The sequence below is a fragment of the Nothoprocta perdicaria genome, unplaced genomic scaffold (assembly GCF_003342845.1).
Source record: "Nothoprocta perdicaria isolate Ctin4 unplaced genomic scaffold, notPer1 scaffold_167, whole genome shotgun sequence".
NCBI lineage: Eukaryota > Metazoa > Chordata > Aves > Tinamiformes > Tinamidae > Nothoprocta > Nothoprocta perdicaria.
The window spans coordinates 1,271,674-1,296,230 of NW_020454838.1; the positions used below are offsets into that span (position 1 = coordinate 1,271,674).

At 43.8% G+C, this 24,557-nt stretch overlaps 1 protein-coding gene across 1 annotated transcript in view; it reads left to right on the plus strand.

Moving 5' to 3' along the window:
- The first annotated feature begins 97 nt into the window (after nt 1–97).
- Nucleotides 98–24,557, plus strand: part of ST8SIA1 (ST8 alpha-N-acetyl-neuraminide alpha-2,8-sialyltransferase 1) — a 95,470-nt gene continuing 71,010 nt past the window's right edge. The window contains exon 1 of the mRNA XM_026035776.1: nt 98–315. Within this exon, the coding sequence (XP_025891561.1) occupies nt 122–315 (194 nt within the window). The 5' untranslated portion in view covers nt 98–121. The remainder of the gene's footprint in view (nt 316–24,557) is intronic.

Genomic DNA, 24,557 nt, shown 5'->3' on the forward strand with positions numbered 1-24,557 from the left:
CGCGGCGGGGCCCGGCGCCGGCGGGCGCCCCCCGCGCCCCCCGCATGGCGCGGCCCTGATGCCCGAGCGCGGCAAGGAGACCACCGCGACCGGGAGGAGGAGGAGAAAGAGGAGGGCGGCGATGGCGGGGCTGGCCTGGAAGTGGCCGCGGACGCGGCTGCCCGTGGGCGCCAGCGCCCTGGGCGTCTTTGTGCTCTGCTGGCTTTACGTGTTCCCCGTGTACCGGCTGCCCGACGAGAAGGAGATCGTGCAGGGGGTGCTGCTGCAGCAGGGCAGGGCGTGGAGGAGGAACCACACGGCGCTCGCCCTCTTCAGGTACCGCCTGCGCCGGACCCCGACTCCGCGTCCCTTTCCTCACCCCTTCCCTGCCTAGGCCCCCCTTTGCTTTTTTCTTTTTAATGTCTTTATTCCATAATTCCCGGCGCGGCGCGCTCCTGCGGCCGGGGCAGCCGGCAGCCCGCAGCGGGAGGCGAGCGGCGCTGCAGGCGGGGGAGCCGCAAGGGCGGCCGCCGCCGAGCGGCCAGCTGCGCCCCCTTCCACATCCCTATCCCCTTTCCCATCCCCATCCCGGGCGGGCGCTGCCTTTGCCCCACATCTCCCAGCTAGCAAGTGGAAGAGCTCCTCAAACTCCATGCGGGAACAGCAACACAAAAGGTGTTTGGGAATTGCCAGAATGAACCGCACCTGAATTCCCAGGGACTCCTTAGAAAAAGAGCAGCGTATTTATCTGAAGTCCTTTATCCGAAGTCCTTCAATACACGTACACACATATATATATGTATTTTTTTTTTCTGAATGCAACTCGACTTTTGCTTGTCATCAGCGGCAGCCAGCATGCGATCACCCTGTGCATCGGGTCTGCCCGGATAGCAGAAACTCCCCTCAGACCAGGCATTTTTTCCAAAACTCCTTCTTCTTTTCCCCCTGGGCTGCCGGGAACATAGGTGACACGATGAATAAGTGCGTGTGCCTGAACACCGTCGTGTCTCGTGGGCCACAAAGAGGCTCCTTCTGTCGCCCAGGGTTGACCATAAGGTGATGGTGATGTCGGGTCCTCATCCCCGCGTACTGGAGAAGAAAGTTGTGGGTAGGAATTAGGCTGCTGTTTTCAGATCTTCGTTCATCTTACCCCTGTTATGCTACTGATGCACAGGTTTCTTAGGTAAATGAATCCCTTTTTTTAATGGTCCAGATAGGTGATGCAGGAAGGATTTTTAATATCCTGCTTTTGTATTAGTAAGTCAGATGTTCTGGAAATAGGCAAGCTATTGATCTGTAGCCGTTTCTCCTGTGTGGTTTACAAACCCAAGTTTCTTTGACTCTTCAGCTATTCCATTTGTTTTGCCACTCCCTAAGCACGATGATTACTGACAAGATCTTCCTCAGAAAAAGCTATTGTTTCATAGCTGGCACAGCGCTAAATATAGCGAGCTTTAAATCAATATACTTCGGGAAAGAGGAAGGAACAAAAAAGGGAAGCCTTTAAAGGAAAACGTGTGCTGGAGATGCATAGTGAATATGTCAAAATATGCGAGTAATTGTGCTGTGTATCTGTTTTTCTTTGCTGCATGAATTTGCTTCTCGTAGCATGAGTAGAAATTCAAGGCCCGTGTCAAGTGCATTGCTCTGTAGTGTTGGATTCCTGCCTGAGAGGATGCCATGCTCTTTGCTACAGAAAAAGCTCCAAGTTTGAGCTGCTTCTGTGAGGGAAGGTCTGTATTCCCACTGAGGAATGGGTATATGGCAGTCCTCTGCTTGGACTTGGAAGTGGCAGTGCCTTGTATAATGTTGAGCACATTTTAATCAAATCACACTATATATTTAAGAATCGCCACATTAGCTGCTATTTTTTTCCTAGCCCTCCTACCACCTGTTCTGGTTATCAAACAATTTTTTATTGAGGATAAATTTTTACTTACTAGTGTGCTAAAAAAATGTATGAGAAAATGCAAGCCTTCATATTAGCATTTTGTATATTAGTCTTCTGGGGTCTTTCAAGGTGCTCAAATAGCCTGAGTCTTGCTACGTTGAAGAAGCGTCTGATAGTTTTGTGTCTCTATTCTCCTCTAATCTGCCTTCACTCCTCTTGCTGGAGTAGATTATTGTCATTTGGTAATTAACTTTATCGAAACACACTTTTGAAAATCAGGAAATGCCGTTCCCCTGTTACGGTCTGTGGCTGCATCAAAGAGAATCTTAATAGGTAACTGTAGCCGAATCAAAGAGAATTTTAGTGAGGTCAAAGAAAACGTCTGTGGCAATTTGGGTTGAACCCTAGCTGGTGAGTTACCAGTACCAGCCTCATCCCCACGGCTGCTCCTTCCTCCTGTCTGGGAGCAGGAAAACCGTGAGGGGGGTTACGCTCTTGCTGATGCAGGCGCCCAGACCGTCCTGATGCTTGTGTGAGGGTTCTGTGTGTGAATATGGACTTGCAGATTTGGGTTTTGAGTGCAAGTACGGTGTGAGTAGCCATGGATTGATCCGTGGAGAGCTCATTCTTCCACCAGTGCTATGTGCTGTACTTATCCAGCTGTACATCTTGTGCTGTATCCAGCACACGAGAGGAACTAAATGGGCAGAGCTAAGCCTTTGACTTTGGCGTGAATCTGTGTTTAAAACCCGCTCTCAGGCTCTGTCCTGCACGTGTGACTGGGGTAAGGGATCCCCGCGTGATGCCGAGTCCTGCGAGTAGCCGTGCCGTGGGTACTGGTGGTCGCCGAGGCTCTGAGAGGGAAGGGCAAATCCAGGAAGGGCAAATCCGGGAAAGCCTGAGGATACCGTCAAGGTTAACAAAAGAGCTCCTGGTCCAAAGCTTTCCTCAGTTGAACGGAGTTTCTCTTATGAGCTTCAAGATCAGGGCGTTCAGAGTTACTGAGCATGGACTAGTATCTAACTCTCACTCCTAGTGTTCTTGAAGTTAAAAGACGCCGAGGGTACCGAACTCTCCTCCGTGGAAACATCCCATATCTGGCAAATGCTGAATAAGAGTCAGCCAGTCAGATGGGGAACTGTTAGGTTTTGAACTGTTCGCACTACAAAATGGTCAGAAGAGGAATAAGGCAGTCATTAGAGCCACTAATGGCTAATGTGTCTAATTTACCTACAATAAAATGGCTTGTCATCCTTGGAGATGTTTAATGTTATTGCACTCTAATTGTTTTTACAGATTGTTGTGTTCGTGTGTGTGTGTGTGTGTGTGTGTTCTTTAAGGGCTTAGCACTGCTTCAGTGATTTAGACAAAAGTTTTGTTAATTGCTGTTTGTAATTACTGAAATAAACGCCAGGCTATAGTACCTTTAGGATGATTTTCTTTAAAATTACTGCAGTTGAAGAAAGGATGCATCCTTTAACGATCTGCCTTTCATCTGCCTTACGAGCTCAGTTCTCAAGTGCCGTGTGTGTATCCGAGGTTTCTGCTTCTCTTGCTGCCTGGGGTAACCCAGGAGGGACCAAGGGAGTGACCAAGCTGGTGCAAAGCTGCGGCTCTGCGGCCGCTGAGAGTCCCACCTTCTTGCCCCAAAGTGCTGGGTGCTGAGGTGTGACTTGAGTTAGAGGCTGGAGACCCTTCAGGAAGGGACTGCAAGAAGTCCACCCTTGAAAGGCCACCCTGGAGATGCGGGTTGCGGTCTCGCCTCTGCCGCGGGGGTTTGTGTGATGCTGGAAGTTGCCTCGGGTTTATTTTGGCATTGTTGGGTGCTCTCTGCACGTAACCTGCCTCCTGCCCCAGTGCTGCTCCCTCTCGGGGAGCCTGGTTGGCCTCAGGGCTGGCTGGGTTTGGCAGGTGCCTCCTGCACTCCTTTCCCCCCAGGTTTGGCCAGTTGCCGCTTTCTAGGGACAGAACGGGAATCTCCTGGCCCCAAGTCACACAACAGGGTGGCAGAATATGCAGGCAGCGATGGATCCTGGTGCCCTCGCCCTCTGCTGTGGTGGCTGCAGATGTGGGCAGCTCTGTGGAGCAAGATGATGCTCTTGTGTGTGATGGAGGTCTTAGCACTGTCACCTCCTGCATCAGCTGCCATCTGCCCAGCAAAAATGCCCCTGCCTGCCATTAATCACAGTAAAAGTGGAGAACAGCCTCTGGTATAAATCATTCATCATTTTAGATTTTACTAATGCAGAGGTGGAACTCCAGGTCTCTTCCTGGTCTGTGCAAGACAAGTGCTATTGCCAAACAGCTGAGTATTTCTTTAGTTTCACTTGTCTATATGTTTTTCTGTCTCATGTGATGCAGGCACGTTACATAAGCGGTGCCATCCTTACCAGCCTACTTCAAGGGCAAATCTATGGTGAAACTTCAGATTGCTGAAGTCAACTGGCCAAGGCTTTTGCCTACTCTAATCTGCCTTATAGGACTGTGAATTATTCCAGTTTATGTCATCGAGACATGTATAAAATAATGGATTTGGATTTAAAAGTAGAGCTGCAGAATGCTGGATTGACATTAGATGAATTCTTCCTTCCCGACCCACAAGACGACTTGAAAGTTCACTCTAAAGCCATTAGATATGTTCAAATATTGTGTGTGCTCTGGCAGTGACCAAACCCAGCTCATTTTGCTGCTTTAAGTAGGGTGGTCCTGCTGCCTGATTATTTTTAATTTGAAGTTGTTCACATCTCACACCCGAAAATCCCATTTATTTGCCCACATTCCCTGCGCCTGCTTTTTGTGACTGTCAGCAGGATCCTGCCTGGGACATGTGCTCGAGGCTTCTTAAGGCTCTGCCCCAAAACTGGTTTGCTGTGCTTGGCCACAAGTGGGGATCTGTAATCCCACTTCTTCGCCTCTCCAGCTGAGCTAAAACATTGTTTTGGTGGGGAGGGATAATTTGACTAGCAGATTGACAATGAGGGGGGCAAAAGGAGGCACAATTATCCCATTTTACTATTTGCAAAATAGTAATATATCACCGCAGAGAGGTATACTGTTTGCTATTTGGAAAACAGTGTATCTTTCTGTGGTGGAGAAAGTGTGTTGCAGAGGGAGATCTGGGTGCACATCTGCAGGACCATTAGTTGTCTCTGGCTATTCAAACTTACTTGGCTATTATTACTTGGATAACTAATTCTTACTGTTCATATGTTAGCTCATGGCATTTTTGCAGCTTAGGACTGTGGTGGTGTCAAGGTAGGAATTGACTTCAGAGCAGAGATATCCTTCCTTCTCATCCCCTACATGGGATTTCTTTACTGAGTGGATTTTGTCTTCATGAAAGGTACAGTTGCAAAGCCTGTTTTTAGGATCTATCTTGCAGAACTTTGAGGTGGTATTTTATTATTTATTCATTCATTATTTTTTATTATTCCTGTGCTGCCAGCTTTTATAGGAGTGTGTAACCATCTTCCTGGCATTCTTGTTTTGTGTGTGGCTGGGGGCATCTGAAGAGCCACCCAGAAGGCGACAATAAGAGCAGAGGCTTTACTTAAATGTGAATTGCTCAGCTAGAGCCCCACATGTTTGGTGGGTACGTGTGCAGATACTGCTGGGTGTATATATATAAATATATATATTTGCACATGCTTGTTTTTCCTTTTCTGCCTTAGTGTGGAAGGGAATAGGCACTCAATAACCATTACAATATAGTAACAGAGTAGTGTAGTGATTTATTGCTGTACTCCTAATTTTCATCCTGCTCCACTCAGCAGTGTGGAGTGTCACTCCCATCTGATGTGTTTTCAGCAACATATATAAAAAGACATATTTTCAAGGCAAGTTCTTACTAGGTAAGAGCAGGGAAAATGAATTGCCTTTCCCTCTTTAGAATTTATCTTCCCACAGTGAGGATGAAACTCACTGAATTGAGGAGGCTGTTTAGACTGCGGTCTTCTGTTGTTGTTCCAGTTTCTTAAGCACTAAAAATACTTCATTTTAAGTCTATATATTTTTTTATGCTGCATATGGTTTCCAGGATGCAAGCAAACTTATCCCAACATTATACACTAACGTGGAATCGTTTCAATATAGCTGCCTGCAGTTAAATTCATACTGGAGCACATTAATCCGTATTATGTAATATTTGCAAACCACAGTGGAGATTAGAATTTCATCATGACACAATTTTTGCATGTAAAACTAGGAGACAATTCTTCTTTCAGATCATAAAATCCAAGCTGATAAGATAAAGAGTAGGATAGGCAGAGGAATTGAGAAGTCACTCAACTTCAGTGAGTCAGAGGAATTGAGAAGTCACTCAACTTCAGTGAAGACCTTTTGATGAGAGTAATTACTGGGTAATTTCTCAGCTTCAGAAAGGACCTGTGTCTGTTTCCTTGGCCATAGGGATATTTTTGGTTTATAACAAGGTGAATTCACGGTGGAGAACAACTTGCCTGGCTTTAACCAGGGTGCTGGAGGTTGTTTTTCCATTCCTTTCTGCAAGAAAGGCGAAGTCTGTGAAATTAGATTCTTACAAAACATTTCCTGGGCAGCAGAGCGTGTTTGTTTGTTTGTTTTTAATCAACAGATTGAATTATTTTTCCTTCTCTTCCATCAGCCTGGAGAAACACTCTTGAACTTGTTGGTTGCTCTATTTCCTACTCAAGAGGAGACCTAAAATGAGGCTTTTAACCATTTCTAGTGAGCTGTACCCAGCAGCTTATTTTTTGGAATCTCCATGTATGCTGTGAGCATCACTTCATCTCTTATGCGACTGCTTTTAATACCCTTGTGGTTTTTCTTACTTTTTTCCTCCTTGGAAGCCCTTCTCGGCTTCCTGGGGATACCCGGGCTCTTTGGATGGGCCTTTTCATGAGTCTGCCATTAGTGTACGTAGGAGTGCTGTGAGGAAACGGTGTGAAATTGTTTCCTCCTCTATCTCCCTCTCCTACCGAGTCTCCAGTCACCTTCAAAGCACTCCAGCTGCCACTATTGCTCATGGCATCTGCCATTTTCTGGGCTTTCCGGGCTGGATTGCTGGCTGCCAGACTTTCAGGATTAAACTGCAGACTTTGCCTTAATGTAGCAGCAAGATAAAGTCTCTCCTTATCGCGTCTCTTCTGCTCTGAGGATGCACAGCAAGGTTTAATTTAAAAGCTGCTCTGTAGCTTGCATGTGTTTTAAGGAGTGCTAGGAGAACAGAGCAATCATTTGCCTGCTTTCTTGGGAGAAAATTTTCCCTATTTTTGGGATGTCTAGAGTGTCTGTCATTGCGCTAAGTGCGTAACTGCCTTATATTTCCTCAGAGATGAAAGACCAACAAATAAAACTTTTGTTCCCTTCAGTGAATAGATTCCTAATGCTCTCTTGTATATTCTGCCCTGGCCAAATTTCAACTCTGGTAATGCCATCTCAGTTTCCAATATGTGGGTTTTTCCAGTGGGTGCTCTATCATCGCGCAGCAAAGGATATCCCAGTGCAGGGTGATGAAGTATAAACCCATGTAAGTAATGGTTAGAAATGTCACAAGATTTGACTCGCTGGTGCAAAAAGTATTTAAATAAAGCTTCAATCTGGGTGTGATTCTGAATCCAGGCTCACTGATGCCTTGCTTCTCACTGAATGTCACCAAGACTTAGGCGCCTTTGGAGAATGGTGTGAAGACTCCCCAAGTTACGCATCTGCTTTTTGTCTTGTACTTTTGACTACTGGGAAAACTCGAGTCTAGTTCCCCATGTACTTTTACACAGCTAAGAAAATAAAGTTATAAGGGAACTTAAATGTTGTCTATCTTGCATGACTGTCTTCTGCAAGAGAAGTGATGTGGACCTGAAGTTCAGTAACCAGTGGGGAATTCTATGAATAATTACCAGTATCTACATAAATTATCATTTATTCTGGGCTATAAACTTCTAGAGGAATGGATCCAAAGGATTTAGTGACCAAGGATGCATTTAGTGAGATTTACCTCAGCTATGCATTGTAGGAGTTTTGGTTAATAGAGTGGGTTTCCCCTCTGTTAATGCAGTTCTGAAGGCAGAAAAAAAAAAATACCTGGGGGCTGTTGTAAGTACTACAGCTCCTAAATGTTCTCTGGAAGGATGAGCTAAAATCTTGTGCTATGGGTTTGGTACCTAATGGTCCTTCTTTCCTTCTTTCATAGTACTGCTCTGTGGAAGTGCTACTAGATTACTACTTGGAAAACTCTTGACACTTTGTTTTTGTCTTGTCTGCGTGGCTTTCTATGAAGCATCGAGTTTAGAAATGCTAATCCATTTAAGATAGAATAGATATTTATTCTACATATATTATTCTTTTGAGAAATGAATCCCTCTTCTAGGATGGTAGCTTACGGTTTGTTTACTTCGTTCTCCCCAGCAAGTTGCAGTGTTAGCAACATTTATGTATTATTTTTTTATATAGGTATACTTTTAATTACTGAAAGATAAGTAGATAAACATTTTCATTACACTTTTACTCTCTTACATTTGTCCTAAGCCTTAACCAGAATTTAACTGCTTATGTACTATCATAGGTAACAGCTGTATGTGTTTCCTGGGTCAGTGTTTAAGGGAATGTAAGACCCGTCACTTTGCACTGTGTGTTCTCCCCAACCCAGGCTGGGTAACACTGTCCTGTGCCCAAAGGCTACCCCCTGCTCCTTCATGCCCTGGCAGCACCTGCTCCTCATCCTCAGGTGCTCCTTGAGACTTCTGCTGTGGCCACAGGAAATCAGAGAGAGCAGTGAGACCTGCAGTGGGAAGCAGCAAGATAAAGATGTAAGGTTAGAAGAGAAAGGATGTATGAAGCAAAATGGGGCATGAATATGTACTCCCCTTTGCATCTTTCAAGCATCTTAGTTGGTCTTCATGCTCTCCTGGTAAACCTGAACTGTGCGAGTCACTGACTGGGTTGTGTGAAAGCTCACACAGTGGAAACAAGAAGGCTGGAGCTGCAGCTCAGAATACGTGGGCTCTGTCAGTGCCTGCTCAACAAGTGCTGTAGTAGACCTGGGGAAGTGGCGGACTTTGGTGTGTAGATTGTAATCATTAAGTTGCATGTGCTTGTTTGTGGGTAATCTTTCCTGTTCATCTTCTCAGGTGACACGGGCAGGGTTTAGACTCATGGTCAGGAGGTCAAGACATTTGTGCAGTCTGTGGCATTGTGCCATTTACTGCTTAACAGTAATGTAAAAAATGTCTGAATACATCCTAGCGGGGCATGGCTGTTAGGTTACTGCTCTGGGAGGGCACATAGGGGTTGAGCAACTTGTGCATGTATTATCTCTGGAAACAAGGAAACAGGGAGCAGATGCAAAGGGCTGTGAGGCAGGAAGAGCATTGGCTTTGCTCTTCCCCCAACCCTTAACCATGGGAACTGGCAAGGTCAGTGCTGCCAAATTGGTGAGGTGGTGTGTTCCTGAAGCATGGGGGACATTTTGACCATGATGCTAAATAGGACTCCCAAATAAAGTGGAGAATGACCAATTTTGGAGTATAGGAGTAAAGTACCAAGATGCCTGTAGTTCTTGCTGGTGTTTCCTAAGCTTCCATGGGTGAGTGCGATGCTAAAGAGATTGCGTCAGTGGAAAGCTGAATGCTCCTGTTTGATCAAAACACTTCTGCAGAGCGATGCCATTTCCAGAGAAGTCAGAATAAAGAAATATTTTAAAAGGGAGACGAGCAAACAGAGGAAATCTTCACTGAAAGTAAGTCATGTCTTTGGTGGGAGAGTTTGCTTTTCTATCAGGGAGGAAAAAAGAGCTCTGTAGGAGGAGGTTCATTGAAACTCATCCTTTCATGAGGTTCATTGAAAGATCCCAGGGCGTGATAGAGGAAATGGTCACAACCCAAGGACTACAACGATGGGTGAAGAAGCCCTTTCAAAGAAGTACATATTTGCTTTACTATTTAAAGGAAGCATAATCTTTATGATATTAAGTAAGAAATATTGATGGGATGAGAAGCTGCACAACCTTGTCTACTTATGTCTGCCCTCTGCTCCTGAAGAGCTAAGCAGTTAAGTTAATCAGAGATCTCACCCGTAAGTGCTGAGAGGAAGTATGTTTTAGCCTCAGCTATTCCTTCATTAAGTGGTGAAGAATGTGAAATCATTACTGCAAGGCTCTTCATTCAGGAGTATTAAGACATGTCTTGCCAAGAGCCCTCAACCTTTTTCAGCCTCCAGAGCTCTGAGACTCGGCAGCCTGGGGCATGTCCAGCTGGGTGATGGTTGCTCCTCTTCACCAAAGGAGGAGCAGATGATGTTCCCTTCCTCTAGGGACACGCGGTTAGTAGTCTTTACTCTGGGAGCACCAAAAGTTTGCTTTTCCCCACTGCTGTAATAGGTGTGAACGCACATAGAATCAGGTGGGAATTGTAACCTTTCACGTAGTGAAAATGGAGAAGGAATTTTTTAGTTCTCACAGCTAAAATGAAGGGTTTGAAAGCATGAACTGGGGGAGGGAGGACTTATACCCAAAAGGGCAAATAAAAAGCAAACACAAATCCATTGGTGTTTTTTTTTTTTTTTTTTTTTAACGTTTGATTTCTGTGCATTAATCATAATTTTGGGGGCTTGACTCATGATTTTGAAATGGTAGGGATTGCTATAGTGAAAATTACACAGCAGCCTATAATTAGGTGCTTTTTTTTTTCTTTTTCAACTGAAGAAGCTGCAACAGCGAAGGGAACAGGAGAAACAAAACCAATCTGGGCATTCCGTTATAAAGCATATTATTAATTGAACATTGTCTTGGCATCCAGCAAGCTTTTGGCACAAACATGTTTACTCAGGCCTTATGGACAAATGCTAAGCATCTCCTGGGTTTAGTATGCCCAGTTGGATGGAGTAATAAAAATGCATGAGATTTATTCTTTCTATCCGACTCCATTTATTCTCTGTAAATATTTAAGCATATCCAGGGAGAGAATGGCAGAGAATAGAACTCGAGCTAACTGGTCCAAAAGTAGTAACAAAACCAAAAAAAGTAAACCTATCATTAGAGAAATCATGTGTTTTGATAGTGTTATTTAAACAACAGAACAGTGAAAATACTTATCTAGTGTAGTTCAGCAAATGCAAATAGTCCAGCATGTGATAACATGTTTATTTTTGCCTTGGGCATTTGAGTAGTGAACATAGTGTTTTTTTTCTCATTTTGTTTAAAAAAGACAGTTTTGTACTTCAGTTGTCCCAGGCTGTTCCTAGTAAGTCACATGTTAAAAGGGCCTAATCTGAGGTATAGCCCTGCATGGCAGCAGCTGCATCTGCTTTTTATAAGGTCAGGATAAAATCTGCTTTCTCTTCTGTTGCAGAACAGGAGATTTACATTATGGAAGAAAATGAAGTTACCCATGCTGACACTGGGGTAAATGGGGGGATTTCTAGTGGTTTTCACCGCCTTCGTTGTAACAGAGCAAGAAACGTGTGTAATGTGCTTTTATTTGGATCATGGCTCCAGCCTACATAGAGATCTGTGCAAGCAGATATTCATAGGTCGTACTAAGTTCTGTCTTGAATCTGACGTGGTCATTTTTTTTAGGGATTTTCTGGAGCAACTTGTGTGGTTGTGCAGCCTGTGTCCTGTGAGACTCTTACTGCTTCTCATTTAAAATCATTAACTTAGTTTATCTTAGAGGAATTAGTTATCCTAACAAGATGGAAAAGCAGGTTGTTTCTACTCTGGAAATGCCCTGTCTACAAATATTTCCTAAGTCATTTGATAACTGCTAAGAATAATTTCAACAAGTTTAATAAATAAATGGCTAAAGTTTTGTCATTGTTGTTTTCAGCTTTTTCACTTCTAAAGTAGATGGGTTAAATGGGAGAAATCTGAGACGTGCTGGCTCCGGACTGGGTATTGAGCTCATAGAAATGATTTTAAAGTATTTTAAAACTTACAAGCAATATTAATATAGTCTCAAGATGCATTGTTGAAGGACTAAGTTGAATGATGTATTTAATGAATTTTGTTTGTTTACCATATTTCTCAATGGCATTGATAGCTCAAAGGTCTGCTTAGGATTTTTGCTTGCTATTTCTAGCACCATATTTTAGATATTGATGTTATAAAAGATTGTAAATAGACTGTCATTTGTGGGAAGCACAAAAATAGCTTGCTTATATGTATTATACATATTGTTAGTGTTTTAGGCATTTTGTTGGCACAAAATGAGAAATGTTGATTCACAGTGAAAAACCATGGGTATTTTGGGCTCATCCTTCCCCTGAGAAAAATGGTAAGCCTTTCTCCTCGAAAGAGGAGCTCATATTTTCTTCTTTGTTTATCAAATCTTGTATGAATTCAAGTACCTTAGTAGCAGACCTGCACTGGTTTACTCATTTAAGTGGAATCGATTTGTGATGACTGTGTTCAAAGTTATTTTTTACAGCAAGCTTTACTGTGGGACCTTCTTAACTTACAAGAATCTTGTCTGAAGGAGCGTTTGTCCTTGTTATTTTTAGCAGCTCTTTGATTGAGGACTCTGTTATGACCCTGTGCAACAGTAGCTCGGCCCTCCCAGGATTAGAAAGGGGAAGAAATGTTACCAAGTCTGCAAACCTGGAGTTACCTCTAGAGTTTCCCCTTCCCCTCCTTTCATCGTGTCCCTGCCTGAACTCCATTACTGATGTGGCTTTTCTCTTCCCTGAGCCCACGCACAGGTGACTTTAAAATGTAAATAGCCCGCACTCACAGGGGCTCAGGAATTACTGGTGTCCCGGTGCTTTTGAAGCTCATTACCTTAAGTCTTTGGATCAGCTCCAGAACTACCTCAGTTGTCATCGTCATCTCTTTCTGTTTTAAAGAGTAAGTTCTATAAATAGGGGCACTAATTAGGCTTCATTTGTGCCCCAGTTGCCTCAACTGCTTTTGTCCCTTGTGACCTGACTGCTGGGCACTGACTGCGCAGCTGCCTGCTATCAGGCAGGGTGGGCATATAGCATATACATCCCTGTACATAAGACCTGGTAGTTCTGCTGGGGTAGGCGCCATCAATTGGGGCCTGTCTTCTACCCAAGTCTTCACAAAACTGAAAGGATTTGAATTATTTTCGATACTTGCTCCCCTTTCAGATGTTGCCGAGGTTAACCGGCAAACTGGGACATTGGTGAGGTGACCCTGCGCGCCAGCCAGGGCCCTGGCTTGGGCTTATGTTTCCCTCGCCTGGAACATATATATGCTTTTCTCTGGGGTGTCCTCAGCAGAATTCCCTGCTGGCTCCCGTGCTGCCGGTTGGGCCTCCCAAGTGTTTCCAGGCTGGGCTGGTGGCCGCGCTTGGCCGGGAGCAGCGTCGCCTTGGTGACCGGCGCCGACGTCCCCCGCGGCCCGAGCTCCATCTCCCGCCCGGCAGCCTCCCCCGTAACAAGTCCCGGCTCGCAGTGACCGTAACCCGCGTCAAGCCGACGAGCGGGGAACAGGCAAATCCCCGTGTGCTCAAGGACATTCCTTCTGGCTGCTGACAAACCGCATGGGGCCTCCCGCCCCTCCTTCTCTTCCCACTTTACCCTTCGGGTTGCTGCCTATTCTCATAGAAAGGATGTTTTTTTGTGCTTGGTGAAAACCCCGTTTTCTATTGGGAAGAATATAATAAACCTTCTGTGTGGTGAAAAAAGGGATTGTGGAATTGGGTACTCTAGAAAGATGGAAAATGTGTATGTTTGGATGGCAGGGAGCGAGGGGACAGTGTCAAGGTGGAGGAGCATGGAGAGGTAGGAAGGGAGATGAAAACTGTGGGTTTGATGCAACAGAGGCAGTAGGTAACAGAAGCACTAAAAAAGACAAGACAAAAAAAAAGAAAAAAGTAAAGATATGTTTATGTCAAATAGTATACAGAGAAGGAAAGATTGTAGATGGGTATTTGAGAACAAAAATACAGATAAATCAGAAAGGCAATCAATTAAAAATGATCTGTGTATGAAATGTTCGATTAAGTGGGCAATTTAAGCTTAGAAGAGTTAGGCGAGATAACCCAGGAAGTAACAATTAATTGAAACAACATGGGCTAAATTATTATAATGTCATTTAAATATCAAGTATCAAACAATTTGCTGGAAGCAGATCACTTGAGCAGTCTGGGGTTCCGGTTTCAGTAGGCTGTACGAAGTACAAGAGAAAATGTGTAGTTATAGGAGAGGACATTTTCATGCCACAGGGTAACAGGAGGGACAACCGTTTGCTCTAGAGATTCCTGTTAAAACAGTGAGGTTTGGAAGTGGAGTGATGAAATGTGTCGAGTACTGCCCACTCGCTGCCACCATCTCTTGTACCTGTCCTACTTAAGAGCTGTGCTAGGGAAAATATCCATATGGTTACCAATAAGATAGGAAAACAACATTTGTTGCTGATTATTATAATTATAATAATTATTATTATTATGTGATTGCATGTTGCCAGCTAGACAGTCCACATTGTGGATTGTTGAGCTTTGTGTTCACTGATGTTTAGACTGTGCCCTAGGATCGCAGCATGACATGCTTAGGGATGACAAATTGCAATGGGCCGTATTTAGAGTACCTAAAACTGGGCCTGGTCACTGCACCTTTGGGATGAGACTTTAATACAAAGTCTTGGTAGCTTGATATGCCCTATAGTTTGATCTGAGTTTGGATTTCATTCTCTCTGGATATAACCATGGCGTTTCTGTTGGGATTGCTTCTTGCTCAGTGCTTCGGTAGGGCCATGCACAGACATCACTGACCCAATGCATAGCGAATGTATATTCAGCAGCAGGAGATCCAAGTTGCACTGTGCTGAGTGGATTCAGTATTGCCAAAGCAGACCCCGTTCTAAAGCCTTTGGGGATAGGCGGGGAGCATTTACGAGCAGAGATCGATAGATAATTGACACCTGTTATAGTGTATAAGAGCACAGAAATGTGCACAAGATTACTCAGTTTAATTTCTTATCTCCATCAAGGGCTGTCACTGTGTGTTTTGTAGAAAATCATATACAGATAGGAATTTGTGCTGTATTTTCCCCAGTCCAGTACTGATCATTGCAGCAAGTTCATCCTTGTCAGTGAACAGCAGACTCACCTGGGCACTAGATGATCAAAGTCCATATCCAAACCTTCCCTGATATCCTCCAAATATCATCAGGATTCCTGTTTAGCCTGGAGAAGAGAAGGCTGAGAGGGGATCTGATTAACATGTGTAAGTTCATGAAGGGTGAATGTAGGGAGGAAGGGGCCAAGCTCTTCTCATTGTTGGCCAGTGACAGGACAAGGGGTAATGGGTACAAGTTGAAACACAGGAAGTTCCATCTGCATGTGAGGAAGAACTTCTTTTCTGTGAGGGTGACAGAGCCCTGGCACAGGCTGCCCAGGGAGGTTGTGGAGTCTCCTTCTCTGGAGATCTTCCAAACCCACCTGGACGCCACTCTGTACCCCGTGCTCTGGGTGTCCCAGCTGGAGCAGGGGGATTGGACTAGAGGATCTCTAGAGGTCCCTTCCAACATCAACCATTCTGTGATTCTGTGATTCTGTGATTCCTTGCAATCTACTGCATTTTGCTCCTAGTAGATGATGGGGAGATTATAGTCCCTCTTCAGACGCAGTGCCCATGATCTTGACTTTCTCGAGTTGTTTAAAGAAGGTTTCTACCTTGCTCTTCTGAAACTGCCAGTGTTTTTCAATTCAGATTTCTTTGGGTTGCAAGTAATACTCTGTGAAAACTAGAGTGTGGCAGCTAATTCAGTGCAGTTTTTTTCAAGGAAAAATAATTTCCTGTGATATGTGTGGCTGTGTATGTTGAACCATTCAGATTACATTTTTATTTGAAATTTCATAATGTTGTGCTATGTATAATTCTCACAGGTGTTACAAAGCAGAGTGTTTTGCATCAGGGTAGTATGCCAGGCAGCCAGCCAAACAGCAGTAGTTCACCTCTTTACTACCTTAACTCTAATGAAGCCGCTTGCCAGGTTTGGGGAATATGAAAGTCCAAGGAAGATGGCAAACTCAACCTCTAGAGCAGATAAGGGAAGGAAAATAAAAATCAAGACTTCCCTGATGAGGAAAGTTTTGAGTAGCTGTAGGGAAGCTGTCTTGAAATGCTGGAACCTTAAGGTATCTTAAATTGTTCTCTGTGTGTGTATGTGTGTATATGCAGAGGAGATAAGATTGTATATCTGGGAACAGATCCAGCAGATGATGGAGGCTGGAGAGGTAGATGGAAAATAAACATCTTGGCAGAGTTTCCCCAGGATTCCAAGGCCTCAAAAAGCATAGTACATAAATCACGTTTATCCACAGGGAAGCTGTTTGATTGCTTCAGGTAATGGAATTTGTATATTCCTGACTTATTCTCAGCAGTAAGGAGCACAGTAGAGCAAACTACTTACATTAGGCTTGATTAGAATGTAGTTCTTGTCTTCTCTTCATCTGTTCTTTTTCACTGCCAAACAAATGCCTGGCCTCTGCTACTGCTATTTCTTCTATGCTTGTTTTGCTCCCCGAAAGCCTAAAACATTAAGCATTGTAGGAACTTGTGTTGCACTGAGTGCTGTCAAGTATCAGCCCTTTAATAGCGATGGGAAGGTTGTGTGCAGTGAGTTGGAAGCTGGAGCTGAAAAATATGTGATGACCTTGGTGACTGATAGGCTACGCTTCAGAGCCCTGACGAGAAGCAGTGATGGGCCTGTGAAACTCTGGGAGCTTTGGAAATGCGGAAAAAATATTTTTGATTTCAGTGAGATCAGGACAACATCGGGAGATGTTTTACCTAGAGTTGTGGGGAAGTTGGCAGTACTGAGCCGTGTACTCGGTGACAAAAGCTTGTTTGTGCATCAGGATTTTGTCCTTTCTGGTGACACGGCAATTTTTATTAGACATATTCAGAAAGGACTTTCGAGGGCTTGTGTTATTTTTGTCTAGGCCAGGGGGACAGGAGATAGGTTTAAATAATATGGAGTTACCTGTGATTACAGCATATTGCAATTCAGCACACTTAGTTTTAGCTATTTAAAAGTTAAATTTCTCTGAGTGCTCCTACAGTAGTTTCCTCCTGCTTAAATGTTGAAAAGAGAAAGATACTTCTGGACACTGACAAGTGTTTCCTGCATTAGATTCCAGTTTTAGAGTTGTGAAGTTTTCTGGGAAACTTTTGGAATGCCTGGATGACCAGTCTAGAATAGATGCCTAATTGATGGTTGAAATTAGGTGATATGAATTTTCTGTGCAGGACTCAAACCAGAAGCCCACACAGATGGTTGAGTGGATATAAAATGTGGTAGCTCTCAGAGGCTGCAGCCCCATCATGAATAATCAATTCACAGGAGTTACAGCAGTCACTAAGCTACTGTGAGTGGGAGTAGGAGAGCTACAAAACAAATGCCATGGTCCAACAGCAAGCCGAGCATTTGCTTTTGCTTAATGGTACCAGGGCTTAATTCTGCAGTGCACCCTGAGGGTCATTAACAAATTTACTTCCTGGTGGAGCTCTTGGAGAGCAAGCTGTGAAGATGGGGAGGGTCCCTTGCCTTTTCTTCTTACAAGATGTGTGGTCGTGACTCTCAGTATTGCAGCTGATCTTCCTTGTAAGAATAGATTTAGCAATTCTGCAAATCAGACAGCAGTCCAGATGAAATATGATGGAGTTAAAGAAGAGTGCAAGATAGTTGCCTTTTAACTTTTTTTTTTTTTCTGTTAAGTTTGCCAGAGAAGAGACAGAAAGAGAACTGGAAAGAACTAGATTACTTGAGCTGCTAAGGAAAGCAAGTTCCAAGTCAGATATACTTTTTCCTCTATGTTTGTTTGCAGCTACTTAGTGCATTTAGAAAATTATTTTGATAAGTATATTTGTATCGATGCCACTGATTTTTTTTTAACCCATGAATATTTAAACAGTCAACATTTAAGCCACGTGAACAAAACTGCTTCCAAAAGTTAAGTTTGTAAACACAGCAGAAATGTGAGTTCGAGATGTGCTTCAGGTGAATGGTTCTCTTTTAATCTGTGATAATCCTACCATTTATTTTCATCTGTTAGAAGCCATCTGTCAGCGTACAGAAGGTTGACTGAACACAGTTCAGAAATATCCCTGACTACTCAGCCACGCTGATCATCAGCTGCTTTCAAAAGCAATGTGGATGGTTGCAGCATCTCATGCTGTAAGTGAAGTCTAGTGTCGGTGTTTGATGTTGCATTTAAACATGGCTTTGGTCCAGAATTTGGAGAACTGCAGCTTCCCTGGTGTATAATTCTAGGTAGGCAAGGGCAATGAAGAATGTAGGGTTTCATTGTGTTGGCCTTTACAAGGAAAATAAGCCAAGGTAGGATGTGGAACTTCATAGGATTATTTCTTAGGCAGCAGGAAACATGGCTTGTAGGGCTGTGTTCTTGGTCAGAACCCACCCCCTCTCTGAAATTTAGCCCACCGGCTGATTTCAACCAAACTGAACAGCGCAGTAGAGATTTTAAAGATGCTGAATCCCTATAGGATTCATGAAAAGTTGGTCTTGGTAGAAGAGAAAGATCAAAATCAAGATTTTCTGGTTTGTAGAGTCTCCTGCTTGGCCAGTCAGTTTGTATTACTAGTTGCCTGGGCACCAGATGTTTGTTTCCCAACCAGGCAAATCATATTGTCTCGTAGCCAACAGATTGAGGAGATAAAGGTAGCAGTTTTGGTTAAGTGAGAGAGGAACAAGGCCCAGCTTCAACTGGATTTCCCGTAGATCTATTGGTATATCTTTGATGTGTTAAAGTTCCCCACTGAGCATGCAGCTTTGTGTGCCTTCAAAAATCTCCCTTTCATGCCTGCTTATGTGATATTTCCATGTTTTCTTGGCTCTGTCAGGTGTGCAGGCCTGGCTACCTTGGGTTTATGCATCAGAGCGCTCCTGCTCACAGTACAGGGTTATTGTTCCCCACCAGGTGGTCTCAGTTTTCACATCTTTTAAGAAGCTGAGCTCTGCATAATGAATATTTTTGCAGGAGTCACTTCACCATCTTTTGAGGTTCAAGGCTTAGACCCACCAAATTAGGAGCAAGTTCCTTCTAGACTCGTTGGGATCAGAGCCAAGGCAGACTGGTGGGCAGCGTGATGTTAATGCTTGCAGGGCTTCCATCGAGGTTTAAAGCAGGTGGAGAAGGCCCTGTACTGTGGTAAAGGACCTCTCAGGTTGAGGTTCTTCTTGAGGTTCAGGTATGAGGCTTCTATCCTAGCTCCAGGTACTGCAAGCTCAAATTTAAGAGCAGAGCTGTTCAATTTAGTGAATCTGTTTCTCAGGGAAGAATACAGCCATCCTGCAGCTTGATTGAAACTCTTTGGGCAGGACAAGCTAAAGAACTAGGAAAAAAAAATATGGAAGCACAGTCATATATTCCAAATTTCCTGTCTTTAATTTCAACTCATCCCTGTGAAACTGCTCTCTTCTACCAGGTTTATAAGATTTGCAAAGCAAAGCAAAGAACATGAAAAGCAATTAGACCTTCCTCTCCTCCACTCCCTCCCTTTCAACTCCCCTTTGCCTCTGAATTTCTGACAAAGCGAATTTCTGTCTTGGGCAGAGGTGTTCACTTTGCTAATTGTGCAAATGAAGTGAGCACTTCATTTGTGTCTTCCCTGGGATTGGCCCTCAAGCCCAGCAGTCCTATCTAGGTGTTAGTGGCTCTGATGCTTGCAAGGCAGAGGAACAGTTTGCTGCAGTGCCGGTGAATTCCAGCATCACACAAGGTCATCTGTCCCGAGCTGCCCAGAAGCAGTTGGCTCGGGCTCCTCCAGGTATCAGATGTTTTATTCAATTATGTTTCTAAAAGAATAGCAAACTCTATAGAGATATGATGTTATCAGGTTGAGAAAATATTTTGGGCCCTTTGGGATGTTTTTAAAAAAAAAAAAAAGGCTGAAGGAAAGTGGGAAAGGGTACCATGGAGAGAGAGGAGAAAAAAAAAAAAAGTTCTATTTCTTCATTTTCCGCTATTGATTTGGCTTTTTTTTTCAGAAAATTATCCAAATATTTTGTTTTAGAGATTTCGTGTTTCTTGCATTAAAGTCACCCACAGCTGGGCTGCTAAGCTGATGAATACGGTTTCCATGAACTGCTGATACTCTGAGAAGTGTCTGTGGCCTCTGCAGCCTCTTTCCTTTCATGCAGGTGGGAGCCCCTGGCAGTAGTTGCTTCTGCCCATGACCTTTTTATTAACCTCATACTTGCCTCTCTTGGGAGGGAAAGGAGAAATTTTACATGACTCTCTTAAAATCCAGGTACCAGGAATTGATAAAGGGAGCACCAAAGTTGTTGAAAGCTTCATAAAATACTACTAATAAAGAAAAGATATATGTGAGGAGAAAAACAGCTTTAGTTTTCACAGGATCTTGTATTGCAGAAAGTTCAACTGGGAAGTGAATCCGATTACTGCTCTGTTCTGCTCTGTGGTGTCTGCTCTTCCGTATTTCCTTTTCATTGCGTTTAGACATGCTCTTCAGGTTTAGAGAACTATGGGGTTTTCCAAAATGAATCTGTACAAAGCAGTATATTCTTGATTTACGTGTCTTACACCTCTGGATGTTGTTTTTGGCAAATATCTTCATATTAGTAAGATATTATTAGTTTAAGTATTGCTTTCCCCCACCAAAAATGGTTTTGTGTGCTTTTGTGAATATAAAGAGCGTTTGCTTTGGTTGTTCTCTTGTTCTTAGACAATTTTAAGTTCATTTTCCTGAATAATTGTGTGAAGGGTCGATTTAAACTTCATCCTGGGTGTCACTGTGCTATGGAGAGCAGTGGCGCCAAAATACTTGAGAGGATCAGAGCCGGGTTTGGTTTGGCGAAGGAGGCCGCGTGGCTCTGTTGTGTGACTTGGAGGATCTCATGGTCCAGAATCTACCCACAAGAGAAGAACATTACATTCGGCTTTAGGTTGCCTTATAATTCTTCTATCCTGTCTAAGGTGCAGGCTTTGAACACGTGGAATATGCTTGAAGCCCCATGAGACATTCCAAGCTTAAGGGGCTTCTTCAAAGTAATCCCAAGGTGCAAGTACTTGTGCAAGTGTATACTATGTATTGGTAATTCAAGAACTACCTAATGCACTGCCTGCTACATGGCTATATAAGAGCCATATAAGAGGACTGGTTTTAGCATTAGCCATTGCTGGAAATCGGGTACCAGTCAAGGGTATTTATTTATGTTCTTGGTTAGTGATCATGGCTGAATGGATGAGTTCAAGTTGTGTCCAAGTGTGGATCATTCTTGCCCCTCTGTATGTATTTCTTTGAATTGGTGATCTGCAAGAGCACATCAAAATATTGTTGAAAAATTTTGCAGCTGAGGAAAAGGACAGGGCAGAAATCGCTGCAGGAGACCAGGCGCGCAATGCGGGGCAGCCGGGGTGACCTCTTCAGCTCGCTAAGTCTCCATAAAGCCAAATGGGAATCTCACATCCAGCAAAGCAGAGCCCAGGCTGCAGTTACAGCCGGCTGCCCCCCTTCAGAGGAGCACCGACAGTGAAAAAGAGGGCTGAACAGTTGATCAATGCGGTGTGCCTTGGCCTCTGATGTGGAACTCATGGGTAATAACGGAGAGGTCATTTTGTCCCTGTAGCTGGCAGGGGGTGACTGCGCTCGAGATGCAACTTGCAGGTTTGGGATATTTACAGGTGGATTTTAAAGACGAGAGAACAGCCACAGGAATGATGAAAGGAGTGAAAAACTTTATTCTAAGCGGGACATTCAGGAAACTCCAGCTTTTTCAGTCATCAGAAATTTGAGAACAGGGGAATCTTTTCACAAAAAAAAAAAGAGAGAGAGAGAGAAGAAAAAAATGGAGTGAGGGGGAGGGAGGCAAAAAGAAAAGATTTTTGCTAGCAGCTGAACTGAGATAAATGAAAATTCCCAGCTGGACGCAAATTGGTAAGAGGACAGATTTTAAGCATTTATTGTGGTGATTGTGGTTTCTCTTCTGTCACAAAAAGCATCTTGCAACATATTGTCTTAGGAACACATTACTTTGAAGGAGATTTAAGAGAATTCCAGGATTAGATTTTTGAAAATAGGGATATTGGAGGTGGCCATGCCAAGTGGCCTTTGCCACCTGATACGTAGCTAGAAGCAGTTAACAACGGAGCTGGCCAAACCTTCCCTACTGAAGCCGAAGGAGCCCCCTGTGCTTGGGCTACAATCCCCTGGCTGGGGGCATAGGGGTGGTGCTTTGGCCGAGTGCCAGCAGGGACTCAAAAAGTGTTCCAACTTGGTTAATCCCAAAGAAAATATGGAAAGTTAAGGTGAATATGAATTAAAATGTGAGCAAAAGGAGGTTTTGTCAGCCCACGTGCTGTGATCTTGTGCTGCCCATGTGTGGCTCCACGTTGCAATCAGTGGATGTAGGCTGTAGTAGGATGTAGTGCTATAGCAGTTAAAGCCAGGGAGCTGGCCACAATCTAATTGCCTCAAGTAGTTATTTTTTAACTCAAACTAGGGCCTGAACCTTGGTTATAGTTCTAATGCTGCCATTAAAGCCAAGCTGTAATAGAATAGCCATAATATAATAAATGAAGTTTCTTGTTACCATTTTCAAACTGTGGTGTTATAAAAAGCTGGTGCTCCTGACACGGAGCCGCAGCTTCCATGGGCCTTGTGTGTGTGAATTCAGGTTCACGCTTTTCCGGGCGGTCTGGCCATCCTCTGCGCTTTCGGGTGACCCAAGGCCAGCACGTGTCCCGATTGCGCCCAGTTCTCTGCCTGTCACGCACTCTCTGTGCTGCGAGCAGTGACGGGCCTTGTGTGCGAGGCCGCTCCAGGCCTAGGCCGCAGTCAACCCTGTGAGCGCTTCCTAGCGCAGCGGTAGGGTCCTCAACACCAAACCTTTCTGCTGCTTTCAACATGCAGCACCTGCTGCTAAACCCCCCAGCAAAGGAGACCCTGGGGACGTGGCCGGCACCTCCAAACTGCCGTTCAGCTCCACCGCGTGTGCAGGTTGCTGCTCAAGCTGATGTGCAGGGGCCACTTAGGGCTAGTGCCCTGCCAGATGCCCTGAGTCAGGCTGAAACTGTAGAGGTCTCAAGTGTGGTCCTCAGGTAGCTCTTCTGCTTCTCTTGTGCATGGGGTTTGTCCCTCAAGAGCTCTCTGAGCTACGTATCCCAAGTACCTTTGAAAATCAATAATCAAGTCATTTAATTTTTCTCTTACGCCCGTCTCCACTGAATTGGAGATGAAGTTCTTTTGACTCAAAATTTCACCCTGTAAGTGAACAGATGCTTGCAAAGAGTTGAAGTCCTTGGCCAAAACCTCCTGCAGTTCTGTGAATTCTAGTTCTATGATATTTCAGCTGCATATTTAATCAAGGACAGCCAATCAGTTCATGATTGTGATCCTGCAGACCAAAGCACTTGTGAGTGCACAAGGTTTTTGTGCATAATGTCTAAACTAGTGACCTGCATCTCTCTGGATCTTTAAGGAGACCCCTACTGCCATTCAGGATAGAGTTATTAATAAAAGGCTGTATGGGAACTGGAAAAATGCTTTTCTGGGGAGAGAAAATGGTAGGTATATGTTCCTAGATAGATGATGGCGGGGGCGAGTGACCAGCTCTTTGTATGAAGTTTGTTTATCAGGGTGCTGTAGCTGAGGAAAGGTTTGTTAGGATAAGGCATTCCCTACATGGTTTGCACTGAGCTATCTGTTATTCTTATGCCTTTTGCTCAGACCTGACTTCCAGTGAAGGAATTAGTTGTAGGCTTTTGCTTGGAAATCTTAATTATTAGTTGATCTTGGAGTGGCTAATGGTAGTTGCTGTACAAGGCGGTCGCCCCTAAAAAAGTGGGGTAGAAAATACAGTGAAATTCAGGAAAAGGGAGGTAAAAATGTATTTCTTTCCAGTTGACAGGGAATTAAATAGCTTTCCAAAGGCTGCAGGCTGGAGTTTGTAGAAAGCCAAAAATTTTTTTGCTCGCCTGGAACAACATTCTGTTCTGTATCTCTGAAGCCTGTTTTGCAAGGGCATTTTAGCGAGGAATTTCAAATTTCCTTTGGTTTCATCTTCACAGATGAAGGCTTTATCTGAGCATCAGCAGAGGCTGAGGGGAAGCCTTCCTGTGGTGGATGTGGGCTGACCAAAGCATGTCTAGCAAAGGAAATTACCTCTCTGGTCGCACATTAGAGTGTCCTCTCCTCAGAAGGGAGGCGAAACAGCTCTGGAAGCAGCACCTTAAGGGTAAACATCCCCAGAAACAGTTATGGCTTAGACATTTTTGGTTTGTCATGCAACACTTTAAAGTTGTCTCTCCTTTTGCAAAGAGGAAAACAAATCGACTCTAATGTTTTAATCAGTTTTCAGCTGGTACATGCATGGAAAATTGTGTTCACACAGTAACAGAAAAATGGGAATTTATGGAAAATAACATATTTGGCGGGGAAAACATTGATCTTTTTAGTATTCATTTTTACAGAAGAAAAGCAGTTGTGAGATTTTTGTGAGAATGACAAACAATTGTGTGAACCACTTCTTTCTTTTGAATAGAGACTCCTCTTTAGTAAGGCAGAAGAATTATACCAAACATTTAAACAGTCTTAATAATTGTTCTCTGATAACTAGTTTTTCTCTGCATCCTACCTATAGTTCTTCTGCAGCCACTGGAAATGACTTCAGTCTGTTTAGGAGTCCCTTTAAGTTAAGTACTAAATGTATATAATAATAAATATCAATGTATTACTCTGCCAAAAGGACATTTTATAATGGATGTTT